At 40.1% G+C, this 17,906-nt stretch overlaps 1 protein-coding gene across 1 annotated transcript in view; it reads left to right on the plus strand.

Annotated features, from left to right (window-relative positions):
* The window catches only part of Uxs1 (UDP-glucuronate decarboxylase 1), a 92,574-nt gene that overhangs the window by 30,140 nt on the left and 44,528 nt on the right, over positions 1-17,906 (plus strand). Inside the window, exons 4-7 of the mRNA XM_013034709.1 lie at positions 1,617-1,680; positions 2,626-2,669; positions 6,534-6,594; positions 14,197-14,377. Of these exons, the coding sequence (XP_012890163.1) occupies positions 1,617-1,680; positions 2,626-2,669; positions 6,534-6,594; positions 14,197-14,377 (350 nt within the window). The remainder of the gene's footprint in view (positions 1-1,616; positions 1,681-2,625; positions 2,670-6,533; positions 6,595-14,196; positions 14,378-17,906) is intronic.

Raw genomic sequence — 17,906 nt, forward strand, 5'->3', positions numbered from 1 at the left:
CCCCCCCCCCCCCCAAAAAAAAAAAGAGTCTGAGGGACTTTTCCAGCCTGGTCTGGCTTTGAACCACGATCCTCAGATCTCAACCTCCTCTGTAGCTAGGATTATAGGTGTGAGCCACCAGTGCTCTTAATGGAATTTTATTGCTGGTCACCAATCTGGGCTGTTTCTTTTCTTCTGAGAACATTTCCAGGGGATACAGCTAATTTCAAAATTTACTCACCTAAAGCTTAAGGTGAGGTTTAAGGTGGTCTATGCCTCTTCTTCAGCAATAGAGGGATATCCCTGGCTTTCACATGATCTAGGGCATTTCTGGATGTCCTGAGTAAGAACATGGGTGTCTTAGAGAGATCCTTAGCTGGCCCTTCTGCACCAGGGATATGAACCCTGCTACAATTTTCCTTATCTGAAATGAATGGGATCAGCTCTTAGATTTCTTTTTCTACTTCTAGATTTTGGAATATTTGCATATGTTTACTGAAATATTTGGGGGATGGAAACCAAGTCTAAACACAAGATTCATTTATTCACTTATTCTCCTTACCCACAAAGCCTGAAGGTAAATTTTATACAATAGTTTTGGTGTATCAGTATTGAGGCAGGTGTTGAAATCACATGAGGTCAGGTGTGGTATTTTCATGTTGCTGCTATTATGTTTTAGATTTGGAGGCATTTTGGATGTCAGACTTTTGGATTTTCAAGTTGGGGGGTGCTCATACTGGATGTGGCTATTGAGACCACTTCCCTGTCCAAGTGCTGGGACTATTGGTGTATACTGTCACACCCAGCTTGGCTTTGTTTCTTAGTTGAGAGGAGGTATGCTTATAAAAGTTAAATCTTCATGTGGATTATCTTTGCCAAGCTTAAAAAAATAACGCTTTTTGAAACAAATCACTAGAAATGTAAAAAAGCATTTATTGTAAGAGCAGATTTGGCTCTGTTGTACAATTTTTCATCTAAAGAAAAATTCTCCCCACTTTGCTATTCTGTGGTGTCAAGAAATGAAAGAGTTTCACTGCAGAGTGTGACTATGAGGTTGGTACTGGAATTTTAATGCTGCTGCCCAGCCTACAAGGGTGGAAGATTAGAGCCCCTCACTAGGCATTTCATGTGGAGTTGGTTTTGCAAGGTGGGTGGGGCTTGTTGATCTGAACCCTACCACCAAGTTACATGTCTCCTGACAAAGGTAGCTGTGTGTGGCTAGGTGGGGTTCTTAGATCTCATTTAGAGGAACTCTGTTTTTAGCTTGGAAAAATTCCATCTTGTGTTAAACCTCTAGGAAAGCCCAAAGACATACTCCTATAGACATGCTTCCTACTTCTAATTTAAAATCCAGTGTTTAACAGTGTGTAACATGGGATTCTTTTAGTTTTGACAGAAACAATCGAGTATGGAAAAGGCAGCGTGTTTATAGATGGATTTAAGGAAATTCCCACTCAGTCCTCTTTTTTTTCTTTGTGCGCCCCCTGCTGGAGTGAATTAGCACCTGTGATTGGTACCGGGGTTAGACTTGGGAGATGGTCTCAGTTTGTATTATGGTAGTTAGTTCAGGAACAAATCTTGACTAATTACAAAAGCCATTTTTGACTGATCTCAGTTTGTTAGCTTCCTACTCAAAGCTTTCTACTCAACAGGTCTATACAGGAAAATGGCGAACTAAAAGTTGAAAGCAAGATTGAAGAGGTTAGTCTCTTTTCCATCTTCTGCTTTTGTTTTTACTCGTTTATCTGTCACACTGACTTTTCTTTGCTCATGCTGTTATCTTTATTGTGGTGGCTTAATGCTGTTCTGTGGTTTTGAAACTAGTTCTCAAAAATTCCTTTCCCTTTGTGTCACCATTTTCTGTAAAGGGGCATGTTACATATATTCTTCCCTGAAAGCAGAATGCATTCATGATTTGTACAGTACTGTCTAGGTGAGCCTTTCTTAGAAGAAAGGAAGGGCTTACTTTAAGTGATGGAGACAAGCACCAACATCCACATTGAGCAGATGTTGAAAGGAAGAGTAACCCCAGACTAGTCCCAGAACTCAAGAAACAATGAGCATCTGGATGCATAGATAGCCATACAGTGCCTGAGAGTTGGAAACCTCTTATTTTAAAATTACTGTCTGTAGTTTATAGATAAGTAGACAGAGGTATAGCTAGACTATTGTAACATGGGTTGAGACAGGAGGAGGGCTTACATTATGTTTGAAGCTGAATGTTAGAGTCCTAGGGAAACCCTTGAATTGCTCTTTTTTGCTGTAGACCATGGTGGGTGATGACCCACAGGGATGTGGGTTGCCTGACTCATAGCCTACAGTTTCTGTCCTCGAGCTTATAACGTGGACATAATCACAGAGACAAGATGTTAAGATTTGTGGACCATAGTACAATTGTTAGTTCTTGAAGTGAAGGGTAGTACCTCTTCCTATGAACCTCTGATGCTTTTTATATTCTTTGTTATAAGGTGCTAATAATAAGAGTTTCAGTGTAGAGTGTATCTGCTTAATTCTAGTGTTGGGTTCAAAGTGGAAATGCATTAAAATTTATTCTATGTCATATCATGGTCACTTGAAATATCAGAAGAGTAAGTAACGGGAAGTATGTTTTTGGTCTAAAACTAATTTTGTTTATTGTTGTTCTAGATTGTTGAGCCACTAAGAGAGAAAATCAGAGATTTGGAAAAAAGGTATGTTCATTTTTTGTTTTGTTTCTGGTCTTAACTGGGTGTCAGGAAAAGTCAATATCAAATAAGTATAATTTATCTCAGAAAGTTATGTATGAACTTGTAAAATATGAAAGACATGTCTTCCTCAAGATAATTTTTTTAATTTAAAGTTTGGATGTAGTATTTTAAGTCTTTATCTTCTTAGTAAGGACTATTTTTTATGAAAGGCATAGTTTCTTTCCAGGAAAATAAATATGTTGCTACTTTCTTTCCAGAGGCATTGTTGTAGCACAAACACAGATACTAAGTTCAAACCTTCTAAATCAGTTTAACTTGTAAAAACTATGATAATCTGTGCATTGTCTGAGCAGTCGGAACACTGGAAGAAGGATTTAGATGTGTTGAAATCTTCTTTAGTTAAACATTACAGTGTAGCTTGAATGGCCACAAAGAGCAGTTGAGACGGGGTCTTACCTACCTTGCGCTTCTGTATGGCAGTGAGTGGCAGCTATCTATCAGTTGTCTGATTCCAGAACTGGAGAGCCATCTGCAAGGTGCCAAAGTGCCACTGTAAACTCTGAGAAACTGTGAAGCCAGGCAAGTGTCACATTCAGTCACAGCCCCTTTGTCACTGTAGCACCGCAGAGGGACCAGAATGTAGTCCAGGTGAAGTGACTAGAGAGGAAGAATTGAATTTCATAACAGAATTTCTGCTGGGATCAGAATTGTAGTGAAATACCTTCCTGCCTCCACTCCTCTCTGAGCTGTGAGTCTGACACAAAGACTCTGTCTCCATCACTTACTTCTAAATTAATTCAGTCTTTGGCACTGGAGCGTAAGGGTCCATATGTGAAAAATGTGTATGTTGAGTGACAGTTGGACCCTCAGAATTTAAGAAAAGGAAAAATGAAACAAACATCCATTAAAATTTATGTTCCTTTCCCCCTTTTGGATGGGTTATGCTGCCATTCTGTAGTTCTTTATAATACCTAGAACAAAAAGGAAGAAAAGAAGTGCAGTTTTTCTTCAATTTTCAGTAAGTGACCAAATGGAAATAGAGATGGAGGAGATTCATCCAGCCCATTCGTTGGTTTTCTTCTTTTCTTCAACTGAATGGTTAGGCAGAGTATTACTTTCACCTCCCTATGTTGAGTGTGGAAGTAGTGCTCAATTAGAGTTTCTGAATAAATAGATGAGCCAGTATACTGGGCAGAATTTTTACCTCCATCAGGCCTTAAGAGAAGCCTGTACCTCTCTGCTTGACCACTGCTCAGCACCCATAATCACAGGTGTTTGGGACTACTGAGTGACCAACTGATGGAACCATTCAGCCACCTGCACTTAATACTGTGCTCTTGCCACCTTGCCTTGTCACTCATGGCTACAAGAAGGCAAGTAGTAGTGTTAATACTGCCGGGAGCCCTGACGACTCCCCCAGCCTATCACTCATAGCCTTGTGTATGTGACTTCTACAGGGGAGATATGAAGGTGTAAGACAGTGTAAAAAAGTTGAACACATGATCCTGTGTATGTTATCTAAAATTTAGTTGCATCCTATTGTATAAAAAAAAAAAGTGGGGCTGGGACGGTGGCTCAGTGGTAGAGCGCTTGCCTTGCATGCATGAGGCCCTGGGTTTGATTCCTCAGCACCATATAAGCAGAAAAAAAAAAAGCCGGAAGTGGCACTGTGGCTGAAGTGATAGAGCGCTAGCCTTGAGCTGAAGAGCTGAGGGACAGCGCCCAGGCCCAGAGTTCAGGCCCCACGACCGGACCCCCCAAAAAAAACAAAGCATGAAAATGTTATGTGTGGTGGTACATGCCTACAATTCCTAATCCTGAATAGCTAGAATTACAGACATGAGCCACTGGCATCTGGCAGAGAAACCTTGGTTTTTATATCTTTAGGGGTCCTGGAAGCCATCTCTGAGGAATAGGGGACCCACAATATTCTAAGCTATTAACTTGGATGAATTTGTTTTCATGGTGACCTGTGTGTGTATTCCTGGAATTATCATGCAGTCTTCTGCCTACAGTCCTCACTTTAAATTGGTCTCTCTCTCTCCTTCTACTTCATTTTCCAATGTGTAGCTGCAATTTCCCCATTTGGAACTTCTTTGAAGTCACCTAGATGGTAGAGAAGTCGTAGAGAATGAATTCTTGGACTGGTGCAAGTGTTCAGTCCCCAGTACTGCAAGAAACACACACACACACACACACAGAGACACAAACACACCCCCATAGGATACACACATATACAGAGCTCAACAGCCTGGGTGAAGGAAGGTGGTGAGTCTGTGATGGTCCCACTGTTCCCCCTATGATCTGGAGGTTGCCATGTTGGTGTGCAGTACTGCCCTGGGAGAAAGGTACCACATAGTGAAGAATGCATTTCAAGGTTGAGGCAACAGGTATGGATGTCCTGAGCTCAGAGAAGCAGTTGTGGGATCTGCATGCAGCACACCAGAACTGTACATGATCAGTCTCCACATGAGTAATGGAGGTGAAATGGCTGAACGTGTTACTTGGCCAACAGGACATCTGCCTGGCTCTTCCCAGTTCCTCCAGCATGGTTTCTACTCCCCAGCAGCACTGGAAACATTCCTCATGTGCTTGCTAGGAGCAGTGTGTGCTGTATGTGACTGGGATGGTTGTGTGGATGGAGAGCTGCTCTGACCCTTACTGCTGAGCTGCACAAAGCTGCTGTGAGTCTTGCTTGGTGACCACAGAGTTAACAAGGAAGGCTGGAAGCGCTTCATGGGGGAATTCTTGTGTATTGTGAAAGCCCTTATTCCACTTCCCCTATACATCTGCTCCGAGGTCTCCTGTCTGATTTGCTGTCACACACCATTTGCTTCAGCAACAGTTAAGGAAATGCACCTGTATTGTAGGGAGAGCTGGTGCTGGGGACATGTTCTGTGTGGCATGGCCCAGCACCTGCAGTGAGATTAACTAATCTGCTGATCACACAGATTTTATTCAAAACTCTTTTTGCTTCCTTCTGATTGCATCTTTTGAGAATGCATAGTTCACATCTGTATTTGTCTTTTCTCCATGGATGTTTGCTATGCCAATTATGTTGCTCGGCCCCTAAAATATCAGTGTAATTGGGGGGCCTGTGGCACCTTTGGGGAACAGAAGGACATTGAAAGATCAGGTGAGATTTTGGCAGGGTCAGAGCCAGCTGTGGGAGACAGAATGTGCAGGTGTTGAGTCACTGGACACAGAACACTGGTCGAAAAAGAGCTGTGGGACCTGTGTTGATTCTCAGAACAGGAGATGGCTGTATTCAATTTTTTTCTCATCCTAGGAAACCACACCTTCCCACATGGGGCTGAGACTACACAGTCTCTGTCTTCCACTTAAGCTCTGATTCAGCATCTCTACCACCTCTGCTGGTGGTTTTGTGGGGTTTTTGTTTTGTTTTGTTTTGTTTTTGCTGCTGGATCTTGAAGCCACATTCTCACCATTGAGCCACACATCAGTCCTTTTAATTCTGTTTTACTTTGAGACAGGCTTTCACTGTGTAGTCTGGAACCTGAGATCATCCTTTTGTATGCCACCATTTCTGGCCTCTCCTAGATTGTCACTTGTCCCCAGAGGGGTATGCTACCCATATTTTACAGCTGTTGGTAGCCTGCAGCCTCTTAGCTAACACCTCTACTTTCTCTTGGAGCTTTAAATTGTGTCCTTAGCTTCATCATCTCCCACAGACAGGTGGGGATGTCTTGAACCATTGTTAGCCAATGACCCTTCAGCAGCCCCAGTGAAGGAAAAGAAAGGGGAAGCCAGAAGAGGTCCTGAATGTGGCATTGTTCAGTGACAGGTGGAGACAAATACCCACCACAACATTTGACTTTTGCTTTTTAATCTCTTCATATTATACAGCTTCACCCAGAAATACCCACCAGTAAAGTTCTTATCAGAAAAGGATCGCAAAAGAATTTTGGTAAGTTTGCACATCTGATTAATATGTGTAATATTGAGACCTTCCTATTTTAATCAAGATAATTCATGTGCCATAAAGTTACACCCCTTCAAGTATTGAACTCAGCAGTTGGTAATTTGTTTTCAGAGTTTCAACAGTATTTCCACTGAAGGGTTTCTACATCCATTAGTAGTTCTTTGTTACCCATCCTCCCAGTAGCCACTGAAACTACTTTTTATTGCTGTGGATTTGCCTTTTTTGAATGTGTCATATCAACAAAATGACACAACATGTGGCCTTTTGTGTTCCATTTCTGTTCACTGAGAACAATGTTCATCACAGTGTAACATGAGTCACTACTCCATGCTTTTTATGTCTGAACAATAGTACACTGTAGGGTTTTGGATATCCTTTCTGCATGGATGGACATTTGGAGTAGTTTCTATTCACAGGATGCTGTGAATAAGGCTGCTCTGGACATATTTTTTGAGTAAATATAAGTTTTCAATTCTTTTTGTGTGTTCTTATAAATAAAATATATCTATATTAAAAAGGTAAAACTTAAACTACATGTAATTGCTGGTGGGTGACATGATCTTGTATTTAGAAAACCCAAAATGAGTAGCTTCTTAAAACTACTAGAACTAACCAAGGTTTCAGGATACACAAATTATGTCTGGAAGCCAGAAGTCCTAGAACATATTCTTCACCTGGAATATTCTGTGGTACAAACTGTTTCCTAGGCCATAATGCAAACACAACAAATTTAAAAGTAATTGAACCACACAAACTGTGTTTTCTGATAAGAAAATTAAATTAGTTATCAGAAATAGGAATAACTGCAAGCCATTCCTAAGTATGTACAAATTAACAAGTAAAGAAAAAAATCACAAGAGAAATTAAAAAAAAAAAAACAACCTTTGAAACAAATGACAAAGAGAGAAAAGCATACCAAAACCTATGGTGTAATATATGCAGTTAAAGAAGCAGTGCTTAGAAAAAAACTTAGAAACTATAAACATCTATATTTTAAAAAAGAAGACATCAGGTGAAGTGGCTTATACGTGTGATCCTACATATACTTGGGAGGCAGAGATCAGGTGTATATGGCTTCAAGTCCAGCCTGAGTCAAAAATTAAAGAGACTTCATCTCCGTAAGCTTGATGTCGTAGTTCATCATGGCCCAGGCCAGACTTGGGCCAAATGCAAGACTGAATCCCAAAAACAAGGGATGTAAAAAAGGGCTTGGAGAATGCCTGCCTACCAAACAGAGATCCTGAGTTTAAACCCTAACTACCACCTTAAGACAATAGAAAAAGAAGAAAAAAACAACACAAATAAAAAGAAGGGAAATAATAAAGATTTGAAAAAAGCTGGATACCCGTGGCTGCCATCTGTAATCTAAGCTACTCTATAGGCTAAGACCTATAGAGTGGAGGTTTGAAGCCAGCCTAGGCAGAAAAGTTGACTAGACTTCATCTTCAAAATAACCAGCAAAGAGTATGGCTTTCTGAGGCATTGTCACAGTGCTAGCTCTGAACCATCAAGCCAAGTAACACCAGGTCCTGAGTTTTAACTCCAGTACTAAAAAAAAAAAAGGGTTGTATAGAATATTGAGAGAATAAAAGGAGGCCATAAAAAGGATATCAAGAAAATCAAAAGATAGTTATTTGAAAAGATTGATAAAATTGACAGATCCGTAGCTGATAATCAGATACCAATAAAGAACCTGTATCTAGACTATGTGAAGTGCTCTTTTTTTAATTTTATTTTTTATTCTTTTAATTAATAAGTTTTTTATTGTGAAAATACCGTACAGAGGGGTTACAGTTACATGAGCAAGGCAATGAGTACATTTCTCATCAAGCATTGTTGTCTCCTCCTTTGTTCCCCTTCCCATCCCTACCCTTCCATCCCCCACCCCCAACCCGCCAAAGTTGTAAAATTTGTTTTTTGACATAACGTCTTGTTTGTGCTCTTTTAACCCAATAATTAAAAAAAAACAACTGTCAATTTTAGAACTGGGCTAAGTATCTCAAAAGAACTTTGTCCAAAGATACAAAATGACCAATAAGCCCTTGGATGAGCCTTGACATCATTTTGCTAAGTGGAAGAAGCAAGTCATGAGAGGGCAAGTGTGTCATCACTGCAACTAGATGGTAAATCTTAGGCTGGGTACTGGTGGCCAACCTGTAATCCCAGCTACTCAGGAGGCTGAAATTGGTGGATGATGGCTCAAACCAGACTGGCCAAGAAAACACATGACTCGTATCTCTAATTAACCATCAAAAAGCCAGAAGTATAGCTGTGGTTCAAGTGGTAGAGCACTAGCCTTGAGCAAAAAACTTAGGGACAGCACCTAGGCCCTGAAGTCAGAACTAACCCTCCACGGCCCCCTGCCCCCAGTCTTCTCCCCACAAAGATGATAAATCCAGAACTGGTGAATCTACAACAAAAGGATGAGCAATGATCGTTAATTAATGGCAGGGCTTCTTTGTGGAGGTGGTCATGGCTGCATAATTCTGTATTATACTGAAAACACTGCATTTTACTCCAAAGGATAAATTGTGTGTTATGTGAATGATATCTCAATAAAAATGTATGTCACGAAACAAGGGGCTGGGAAGGTGGCTCAGTGGTAGAGCACTTGCCTTGCATGCCTGAGGCCCTGGGTTCGATTCCTCAGCACCACATAAGCAAAAAAAGAAAAAAGCTGGAAGTGGCGCTGTGGCTCAAGTGGTAGAGCACTAGCCTTGGGCTGAAGAGCTGAGGGACAGCGCCCAGGCCCAGAGTTCAGGCCCCATGATCACACCAAAAAATAAATAAATAAAATAAATAAATAAATCACGAAACAGTTCAATCTCTTCAGACAGTTTACTACATAAAAGTTTAATAGTTCCTCCTCCCACCATGAATTTGTGTTGTTTAGTGAGAAAACTGTTAGCCAAGGAAACCACAAAGTATTCATTAAAATGATCTTAAAACCAGAAAAGGTTAAAAATACTGTTCTAGAAATTTTCCACTTCTTCTAAAAGCTAAACACAGGATTACTATATAGATGTTTCTTTTGGTGTTGATTTGTTTGGATTGGGGGGGGGGCTTTTGTTTTGCTTTTGGGCCAGTACTGTAGCTTGAACTTGGCCTGAGCGTTGACCCTTAGCCTTTTTCAATCTGGTGCTCTACCTCTTGAGCCATAGACTATTTTCACCATTTTGTTGGTAAATTGGAGATAAGACTCTCTTGCCTGGGCTGGCTTTGAACTACATTCCTCAGAGTTTAGCTTTTGGAGTTGCTATGATTATAAATGTGAGCCACCAGCTCCTGGCTTCAAAATATATTTTTTTAATTGCTGACTGATTACATCTTCCTTTTTTTTCTCTTCCTTTTTCCTCCCCTCCCCCTTTCCTTCTTTCCTCCTTTCCTCCTTTCCCTTTCCTTTTCTCCCTTCTCCATCTCCCTCCTACTTTCTTTCCCTCCCTTCTCCCTTTTTCTCTCCCTCCCTCTCTTCCTATTCCCTCCCTCTTTCTCTTCTTTCTTGGCAGTATGCCTACTTTCTGAGGTTATACTTGTATCAAAAATATGTGTACATTTGAGCATGGATTTAGAAATAGATTAGTGTCTTAAGTAGCAAAGTTAATCTTCCTAATCTGTTCGTTGCCCTGTGTCACGTTGATCACAAAATCTGTTGCCAGTTGTCTTGGTCCTCTAATGCTGCTGTACAGAATTCCACAGACTGGGTAACTTATAACAAACATGACTCCTCACGCGCTTGGTTCTGGAGACTGGGAAGTTCAAGATCAAGGTGCTGGCATCTGTCCATGGCTTTCTTGCTACATCATACTTTGACAGAAGGGCAAATAGGGACAATCGAGAAACAGAGAGGCATGTAACTTTTTTTTTTTTAATAAGGAATCAAGTCTCACAGCCATAAGGGCAGAGCCTTAATAACCTAATCAACTCTCATTAGACTCCTTCTCTCAGCACGGTTTTACTGGGAATTACATTTCTGCTATGTGAAGCTTGAGAACACGTTTGTCCTGAAGCACAAGTTTGTGAACACAACACTATCTTGCCAGTTGTTTCTCTGTAGCATGTCTTCCTATCAGTGCCACATGTAGAATTAATTCTCTCTACACATTACACAGTACACTTAGTGTTTTTCTTTCATCTGCCATATATAGGTTCAGCATGTCTCAGTCATTTAGTGCCAGTCTCCCATCTTGGCGCTAAAAGTTAAAGCCTTTTTGAACCTCCATGTTCAAAGTGGTGTAACGCTAAATAAATTCTAATCCATTTCAGCTTCTTTGTCTTTTCTTTTACTGTCTCCTAGGCATTAGCTCCTCCTTGTTATCCAAAGAATATACTTGGATTTGGTGATTAGTGTTCCTTAGGAAGTTTTATAAGAGCTGAAGCTCCCTTGGTTTTGCTTCCATTTGAAAATCTTGATCACAGAGTAAAATTGATTAGGAAAATAATTACAACTCTCTAGCATATCACTATGGTACATAAATCCTTACATGTTTTTTTATAGAAAAGCATATATATATATATACACATATTTACATGTATGTATATATTCATTTAATAAGTGAATATATATATATATATTCATTTCACAAAATAACCTCAAATGATTCCGTTGTATTTCAGTAAAGGCTTAAAGGCATTGAACAATTTGATATCCCTGTTCAAACCATTAAAATGTTAGAGGTGATTATGTATGATTTAAACACACTGCATTTCTGCCAGCTTGGGGTTGATGTAGAAATAATGTTATGTGCCATAGAAATCTTATTTTCAGAAACATTTGCATATAGATATATGGAGTTACAATAGAAAATGTTTTTTTAAGTAATTATAATTGTTTTTATTTTAAAAATCATTGAAATCATTTAAATTGGCAACAGGAAGAAGTTAAAATGAAATCTCATGACTAGTGGTGTGTCACATTTGAAATTCCAATATTTTTCCAAAAATCTTTTTTCATAATCATTGTTTTAGGCATACAGGTAGAATGTAGGTATATTGATGCAACAAAATACCTGGATATGGACATTTAATAAAGAAAAAATAACTAGCTTGTAGTTTTAGAGACTGAAAATCCAAGGATGGACAGCCTCATCTCTTTGGCCTGTGGAGAGGACATCCTGGTGAAGGACATCATTGTGGGACTATGTGTGTGTAGGGGAATTCACAAGGCAAGGAGAAAGCCAGAGAGTAGGAAGAGTCTAGACTTGCTGTTCTATGATGACACACTCTGTCTGTCTGTCTGTCTGTCTCTCTCTGGCTCTCTCTTGCTCTTGCTCTCTCTCTTTCTCTCTTTCTCTTTTTTTTTCCTCTTCTCTCATGAGAAATGAGGACTACATTAATCCCTTCCATGAAACTGGAACCCCTCTGTACATCACCTTTATAATAACAATTAAAAAAACAAAAAAGGAGCATCTTCAGTGACATAGGGTCTTAAAGATTCATTAAAGATACATCATTACGCTCAGGACCAAGCTTCCACTCTATAAATTCCTGGGAAGAAGTCACATCAAGACTAGCTGTTAGGAAGGTTAGGTGAAACACAGGTGAGACAGATTTACAGAGCATGAAAAGAGCATGTAGGTAGGAAGAAAGTGGGTTTATTCTGTCAAAACCAGTGCTTGATCTGAGCTGATTGCTAACCAGTAAACACCAAGACTGGACTTTCTACTGTGCTATGGGTATTTTTCTTAGCTCACATGTAACTATCTCTGGTAGTTGATCAAACAGTTCTTTGCAAGGTCTACCTACCATTACCTCCATCTTCCCCAGGTTGCTTTACTTTCTCATACCTGTGGCACACATCACACTGTGAGATTTTAATTTAACAGGAGGTTTATGAAAAAACAATTTCAATGTTTTTAATCTTATGTGGCACATACATTTATCTCTAAATACTTATTTCAAAATATGCTTGAAAATTTTGATAATGTATTCTTGAATAGTAGGTGACTTTTATAGTCCGCCCTCACCAATAGTTTGGTTATCAGGATAAAAATAAATCAATCAAAAAATGCCTGAATTATTCAATTTTCTGTCCTAGGTTTCCATTTTCCATTATTATCTCAATAACCACCAGATATTTTTAAAGTCCTATACAAAACTTTTTTTGTGGGGGGTCTGGTCGTGGGGCCTGAACTCTGGGCCTGGGCACTGTCCCTCAGCAATTCAGCTCAAGGCTAGCGCTCTACCACTTGAGCCACAGCTCCACTTTCGGCTTTTTTCTTTTTGCTTTATGTGGTGCTGAGGAATTGAACCCAGGGCCTCTTGCATGCAAGGCAAGCGCTCTACCACTGAGCCACCTTCCCAGCCCCCTATACAAAACGTTTTATGCTGAAGAAAGCAAAATTGTCCTTGATACAATGACCAGGATCTTTTCACTATGTGAAATTATCACTATATTCTTTAAAATGACAGTCTCTTTGATAACTTAACATGGAAACCTTTCCTTGTTTTGAATTTGCCAACACACAGTAGCAGTTGCAACATCTCCTTCTCTATCATATTGTACAAGCTGCAAATAAATATAGTTATCTTGAGACAAAACCAAACAAAACCACAGAACTAGAGGTTTACATACTGTCAGTTTTAGGAGAACAAATGTCTTTTTACTATTAGTAGGTAAAAAAAGCTAGAATGTTTGTTGCAAGATTAATATCCTGTTTTAGTAATTTATCAATTCTTTGTATTTTGCTTGTTTATTACTTTTTTTGTGTGCTAGCTCTCAACAACTTGAGCCACACCTCCATTTCTGGCTTTTTTGTGGCTAATTAGAGATAGGAGTCTCAAAGACTTCCCTCCCTGGGATGGCTTTGAACTTTGATTCTCAGATCCCAACCTCCCGAGTAGCTAGGATTATAGGCTTAAGTCACCAGCACCTGGTCCTTTCTCATCACTTTTTAAAGATAAGGTAATTCTAAGAAGTTTTCAGTTATAGGATTAAAATGATACATAGTTGTCCCTTGGCACCCCCTGGGGGGTGCCAGGAGGGGCTAACAAAATCCAAGGATGCTCAAGACCCTTAGATAAACAGACATGCTATTTGTAGAACCCATGCTCCTACATATGTTAAATCATCTCTCAATTATCTAATCTAGTACAATGTAAATGTCAACTGGTAGTTGTGACATTGTTTAGTGAATAATGCCAAGGAGAGAAAAGTGTATGTTCAATACAGAGCTGCAACTGTGTTTTCAGTCTTTCCTTGGTCAGGTTGTAGATGTGGACATAGACATGGAACCCACATCTTTGGGTGGACTGTAAAGGATGTTGAGTAGCTCATCTGTTATAATGCCAGATGTGTTTAATAATGTAAAACTCCCTATGAAGTCATTTCAAATCCTGTAACTGCAGTTTTTTCTATATCTTTCCCCAAATAATAGTTTAAATAGCAGACTGCTTAGAAGTTTACAGATAGCACCATTCTTTGCTATGGATGGAAAATGATAATGCTGCCTGAAATCTTTGCCCTCTTCCTTATCTGCTTCCAAAGTTTAAGCTGTACTTGTGCCATAGTTGCATCTTCATGGTATCTATCGTGACTGTGTTCTCACCTGCTATTTCTGGGGGTGTTTTACACCCATCTTCCCAATACAGATCACTGGAGGTGCAGGGTTCGTGGGCTCCCATCTGACTGACAAACTCATGATGGATGGCCATGAGGTGACTGTGGTGGACAACTTTTTCACAGGCAGGAAGAGAAATGTGGAGCACTGGATTGGCCATGAGAACTTTGAGCTGATTAACCATGATGTGGTGGAGCCTCTCTACATTGAAGGTGAGAGAAAACATGGCATCAGGTAGAGTGGGGGTGCTCTTTAGAGTGCAGTCCCAGAGGGTTTGTCTGACTTGGCCACATACTGAACGTTACGATTGTAAGAGTGCTTATTACCATGTGTCCGTCTTCAGGGCAACATGGCTCCCCTAGTTTTAAACTTCTTGAATCTACTGAGGTAGGATTTGTGTGGTGCACATTTGTTTGTTTATGCACTCCCTGCATTTGTTTATTGAAATCCTCATCCCAAGGTGATGGTATTAGATGGTGAGTGGGTGATTAGATCAGCCCGCACAAGTGGGATCAGAAGATAGGCTCAGAGAGCAACTTGCCCATTCCTCCATGCAAGGACATGTGAGAAGGGACCAGTTATAAACCAGGAAGTAGGTCCTTGCATATACTGAATATGCCAATCCCGTCATCATCTTGGACTCCCAGCCTGTACAACTGTGAGAAATCAAATTTCTGTTGTTGACTCGCCACCCATGCTCTGGTATTAGGTTGCGGCATGCTGAGCCAATTGAGACAACATCCCTATTGCCTGAACAAGGCAATGCCTGAGCTACTTCCCTGTGACTCATCCCTCTTATAGTAAGTTATCTGATCTGTAGACTACTGTTACAGTTTGGATCTTGAATGTTGCCAAGAGTTCTTTGTGTTAAAGTGGTACAATTGAAGGTTGTTGAAGCCTTATTGGAGGTCCTTAGGTTATAGGGGATATGCTTTTAAGGGAGATTGCAGGTCTTTGCTCTACCACATACTCCTGCTTTGACTGTTGCCTTTGCCAGAGGCCCAAATCATGGAGCCTTCTGATTTTGAAGCGGAATCTCTAGAACTGTTACCAGAATAACCCTTTTCTCTTAAAAACTTATTTTATCTGAGGTATTTTGTTTAAGTAGCAGATAGCAGGCTTCCAGAGATGATGAATTAATTGTAATATTTCAATTGTGTTTAAAGCCCTTTAGTAAATGCTACTTTAAAAGAATTATGTTTTGGCATGGTTGAGTTTGGGTCCCCAAAAGATTTATCCACATCGTAATTAATCCCCAGAACCTTTTCATGTATCCTCATATAGAAAATAGGGCTTATATGATTCAGAATCTCCCCATGGGTCTTACTTGGATTTCTAGGGTAGGTTGTGATTTCAGTGATAAAAGTTCTTATGACAGAATTAGAGAAGATGCAGACATACTGAGAACATGCTATGTTTCTGTGACAACCCAGAAACAGGTAGCTGGGCAGCCCCAGGTGGAGGAAAGCTAGGCAGAAGCAAGGAAGGACTCTTCCCTGGAGCTTTCCTTTGGAGAAAATATGGCTGGCCAACACTTGCGTTCAAACTTCTGGTTTCTAGACTTGTTTGAGAAAAAATGGTCAGTATTTTAAACCACCTACTGTGTGGTATGTTAGTCACATCAACCACAGAAACATATTCACCTTCACAGATCTCCTTCCCCTGAAATTCTGTGAGGTGTACTGATGAGACTTGCCACCGGGTAACTTGCCTCTGGAATTAGAATTGGGTTGGACCTCTCCAAACTCTGGGAACTATTAATGGCAAGAGTTGGAATTCAGCCTTGCATAACCAACTCTGGGCCTCCAAGCTCATTGCCTCCTGCTGGTATACAGTGCAGGTGGTGCTTTTCCTTAACATAATCAAATTAAGAACATTTTCCATTGTCCTTAAGAATGTAGTGACCTGTCAAGAGTTATCCCTGAGCTGAGCAGTCTTTATTGTATGGCTGTACCATGGTTTATTTAGTCTTGTTTAAAGTTCTCCATGACTTAAAAAAAAATAAATACCTTGGTCTGAATTTTGGTTCCTCCATATAAGAGTCAAAATACAAATCATACAAAAAGCTACTGTGTTTCCTTCATTGGTTGATGGTAGTGTACCATTGTCTTAAAAAAATGATGAACCGAAATTGTTTTGTAAATACTATACAAAACCAGTGGTTCCATGTGCATTCCCTTGGTTGCTAAAAAGGTGAGACTTTCTAACATATTAATTGAGAAAAGAAATCCAAATTGGAAGCGAGTGTGTTGATACATGCCTATAATCCCAGCAATCAGGAAGCTGAGGCAGGAGGATTGTAAATTGGACGACATTGTGGCAACATAGCAAGACCTCCTTTAAAAAATAATAGGAAAAAGAAATCCAAATTGTGTGTTTTATCCATCTTTACATTGCTTTTAGCTAAGGGCCTCATGAAGGAAAGAAAAGGGGAGCTATTAGGTAGAGAGGAATAAAAAGTGGTAGGTCTAACAAGTGGCAGATAACAAGGTACTTCTTGTTCCTCTGGTGCCTTGGACTCCTGCAAACATGCTTCCTCTCATAATGCTGTGAGTTCCCACTCAAATGCTGCTTCTTCTCTTAATGCCCTACCTGCCTACTCACCTAGTAAGAAGAGCCAGGGAGGCATATGCACAAGTCATCAAGCAATCAATGTGAAAAGCCCAAAGGGAGGAGATACGGGAGGAGACCTATACTATGAAAACTGCCCTCCTAGAGGACTCCCTTGGACTCTTCTTTGAAGCCTCTTTCTGGGGGCTTGCTATTTTCATAGCTTTTCTTTCACTTTCAAATAAACTTACTCTTGTTTACCTTCAACATTTTCCTGCTTTTTAATTCTTTAATGGGGAGCTTGATTCATAATAGAAATCTTGGCCTCTGGGCTGTGATTTAGCATTTCCCCCAATCTAGCTTTTGTATTTACTGAAAATTTAATTTGTAAATATAGTCTCATCTGCTCATTTTCTCTTTACTATTTCATCTGTGTCCTTTATGCTGTAACGATCCCAAGAGTAGATGAATGAACATGTGATCTAATTTTACATTTTAAAAAGCCATGGTGTTTTTGTGTTGGCTAGTTGGTTGATTGTTCCCCCCACACAACCCCGCCCCTTATTGTTGAGCACTTAATTATTTAATCAACTTGAATTTTATTTTGGAATTAGTCTGTAGTTTTTATAAAGTAAAACAGCTTATCTAGATAGATAATGAATCCCAGGACTCTCTTCCCTCTAGAGTCCTGTAGGTCAGCTGAGGCACTGTGACAGGCTCTGAGAGGTACAGTCCTGGGAGGTCCCACTTACATGCTGAGAATGGCTTTTGCTGGTACAGGAGAGATTATAGGCAAGCTGGCCATAGTAGAGATTATGCTAGTCCTAATCAATCACCTCACCCTGTAGAAGCAGATAAAGAAAGTGGAAAAATAAGGCATTTGGAGGAGCTGCTCTGAGGACTCTAGGCAGAGGGAAGGCTTGGAAGACTTGCAGTAGAGAGAGACTTAACTCACCACTGCCAGCCAACATTGAAGCCTCCCATCCTTGGCAGCCAGCTGGCATAAGACTTCTTAGAGCTGAGTTTTCAGTATCCTGCATCAGCCTGAGAAGAAAGAAATGATCTGAGGCAACACCTTGATCTCAGCTTGACAGAAGCAGAGCAGCTAGCCAGTTGAGCTATTCTGGGCCTGACCTTTGCCCCACACAACTGGCAGATTATAGGTTCCTGGGATTTTTTTTTTTTTTTTTT

This window comes from Dipodomys ordii, unplaced genomic scaffold (genome assembly GCF_000151885.1).
Source record: "Dipodomys ordii isolate 6190 unplaced genomic scaffold, Dord_2.0 Scaffold194, whole genome shotgun sequence".
NCBI classification, from domain to species: Eukaryota; Metazoa; Chordata; class Mammalia; order Rodentia; family Heteromyidae; genus Dipodomys; species Dipodomys ordii.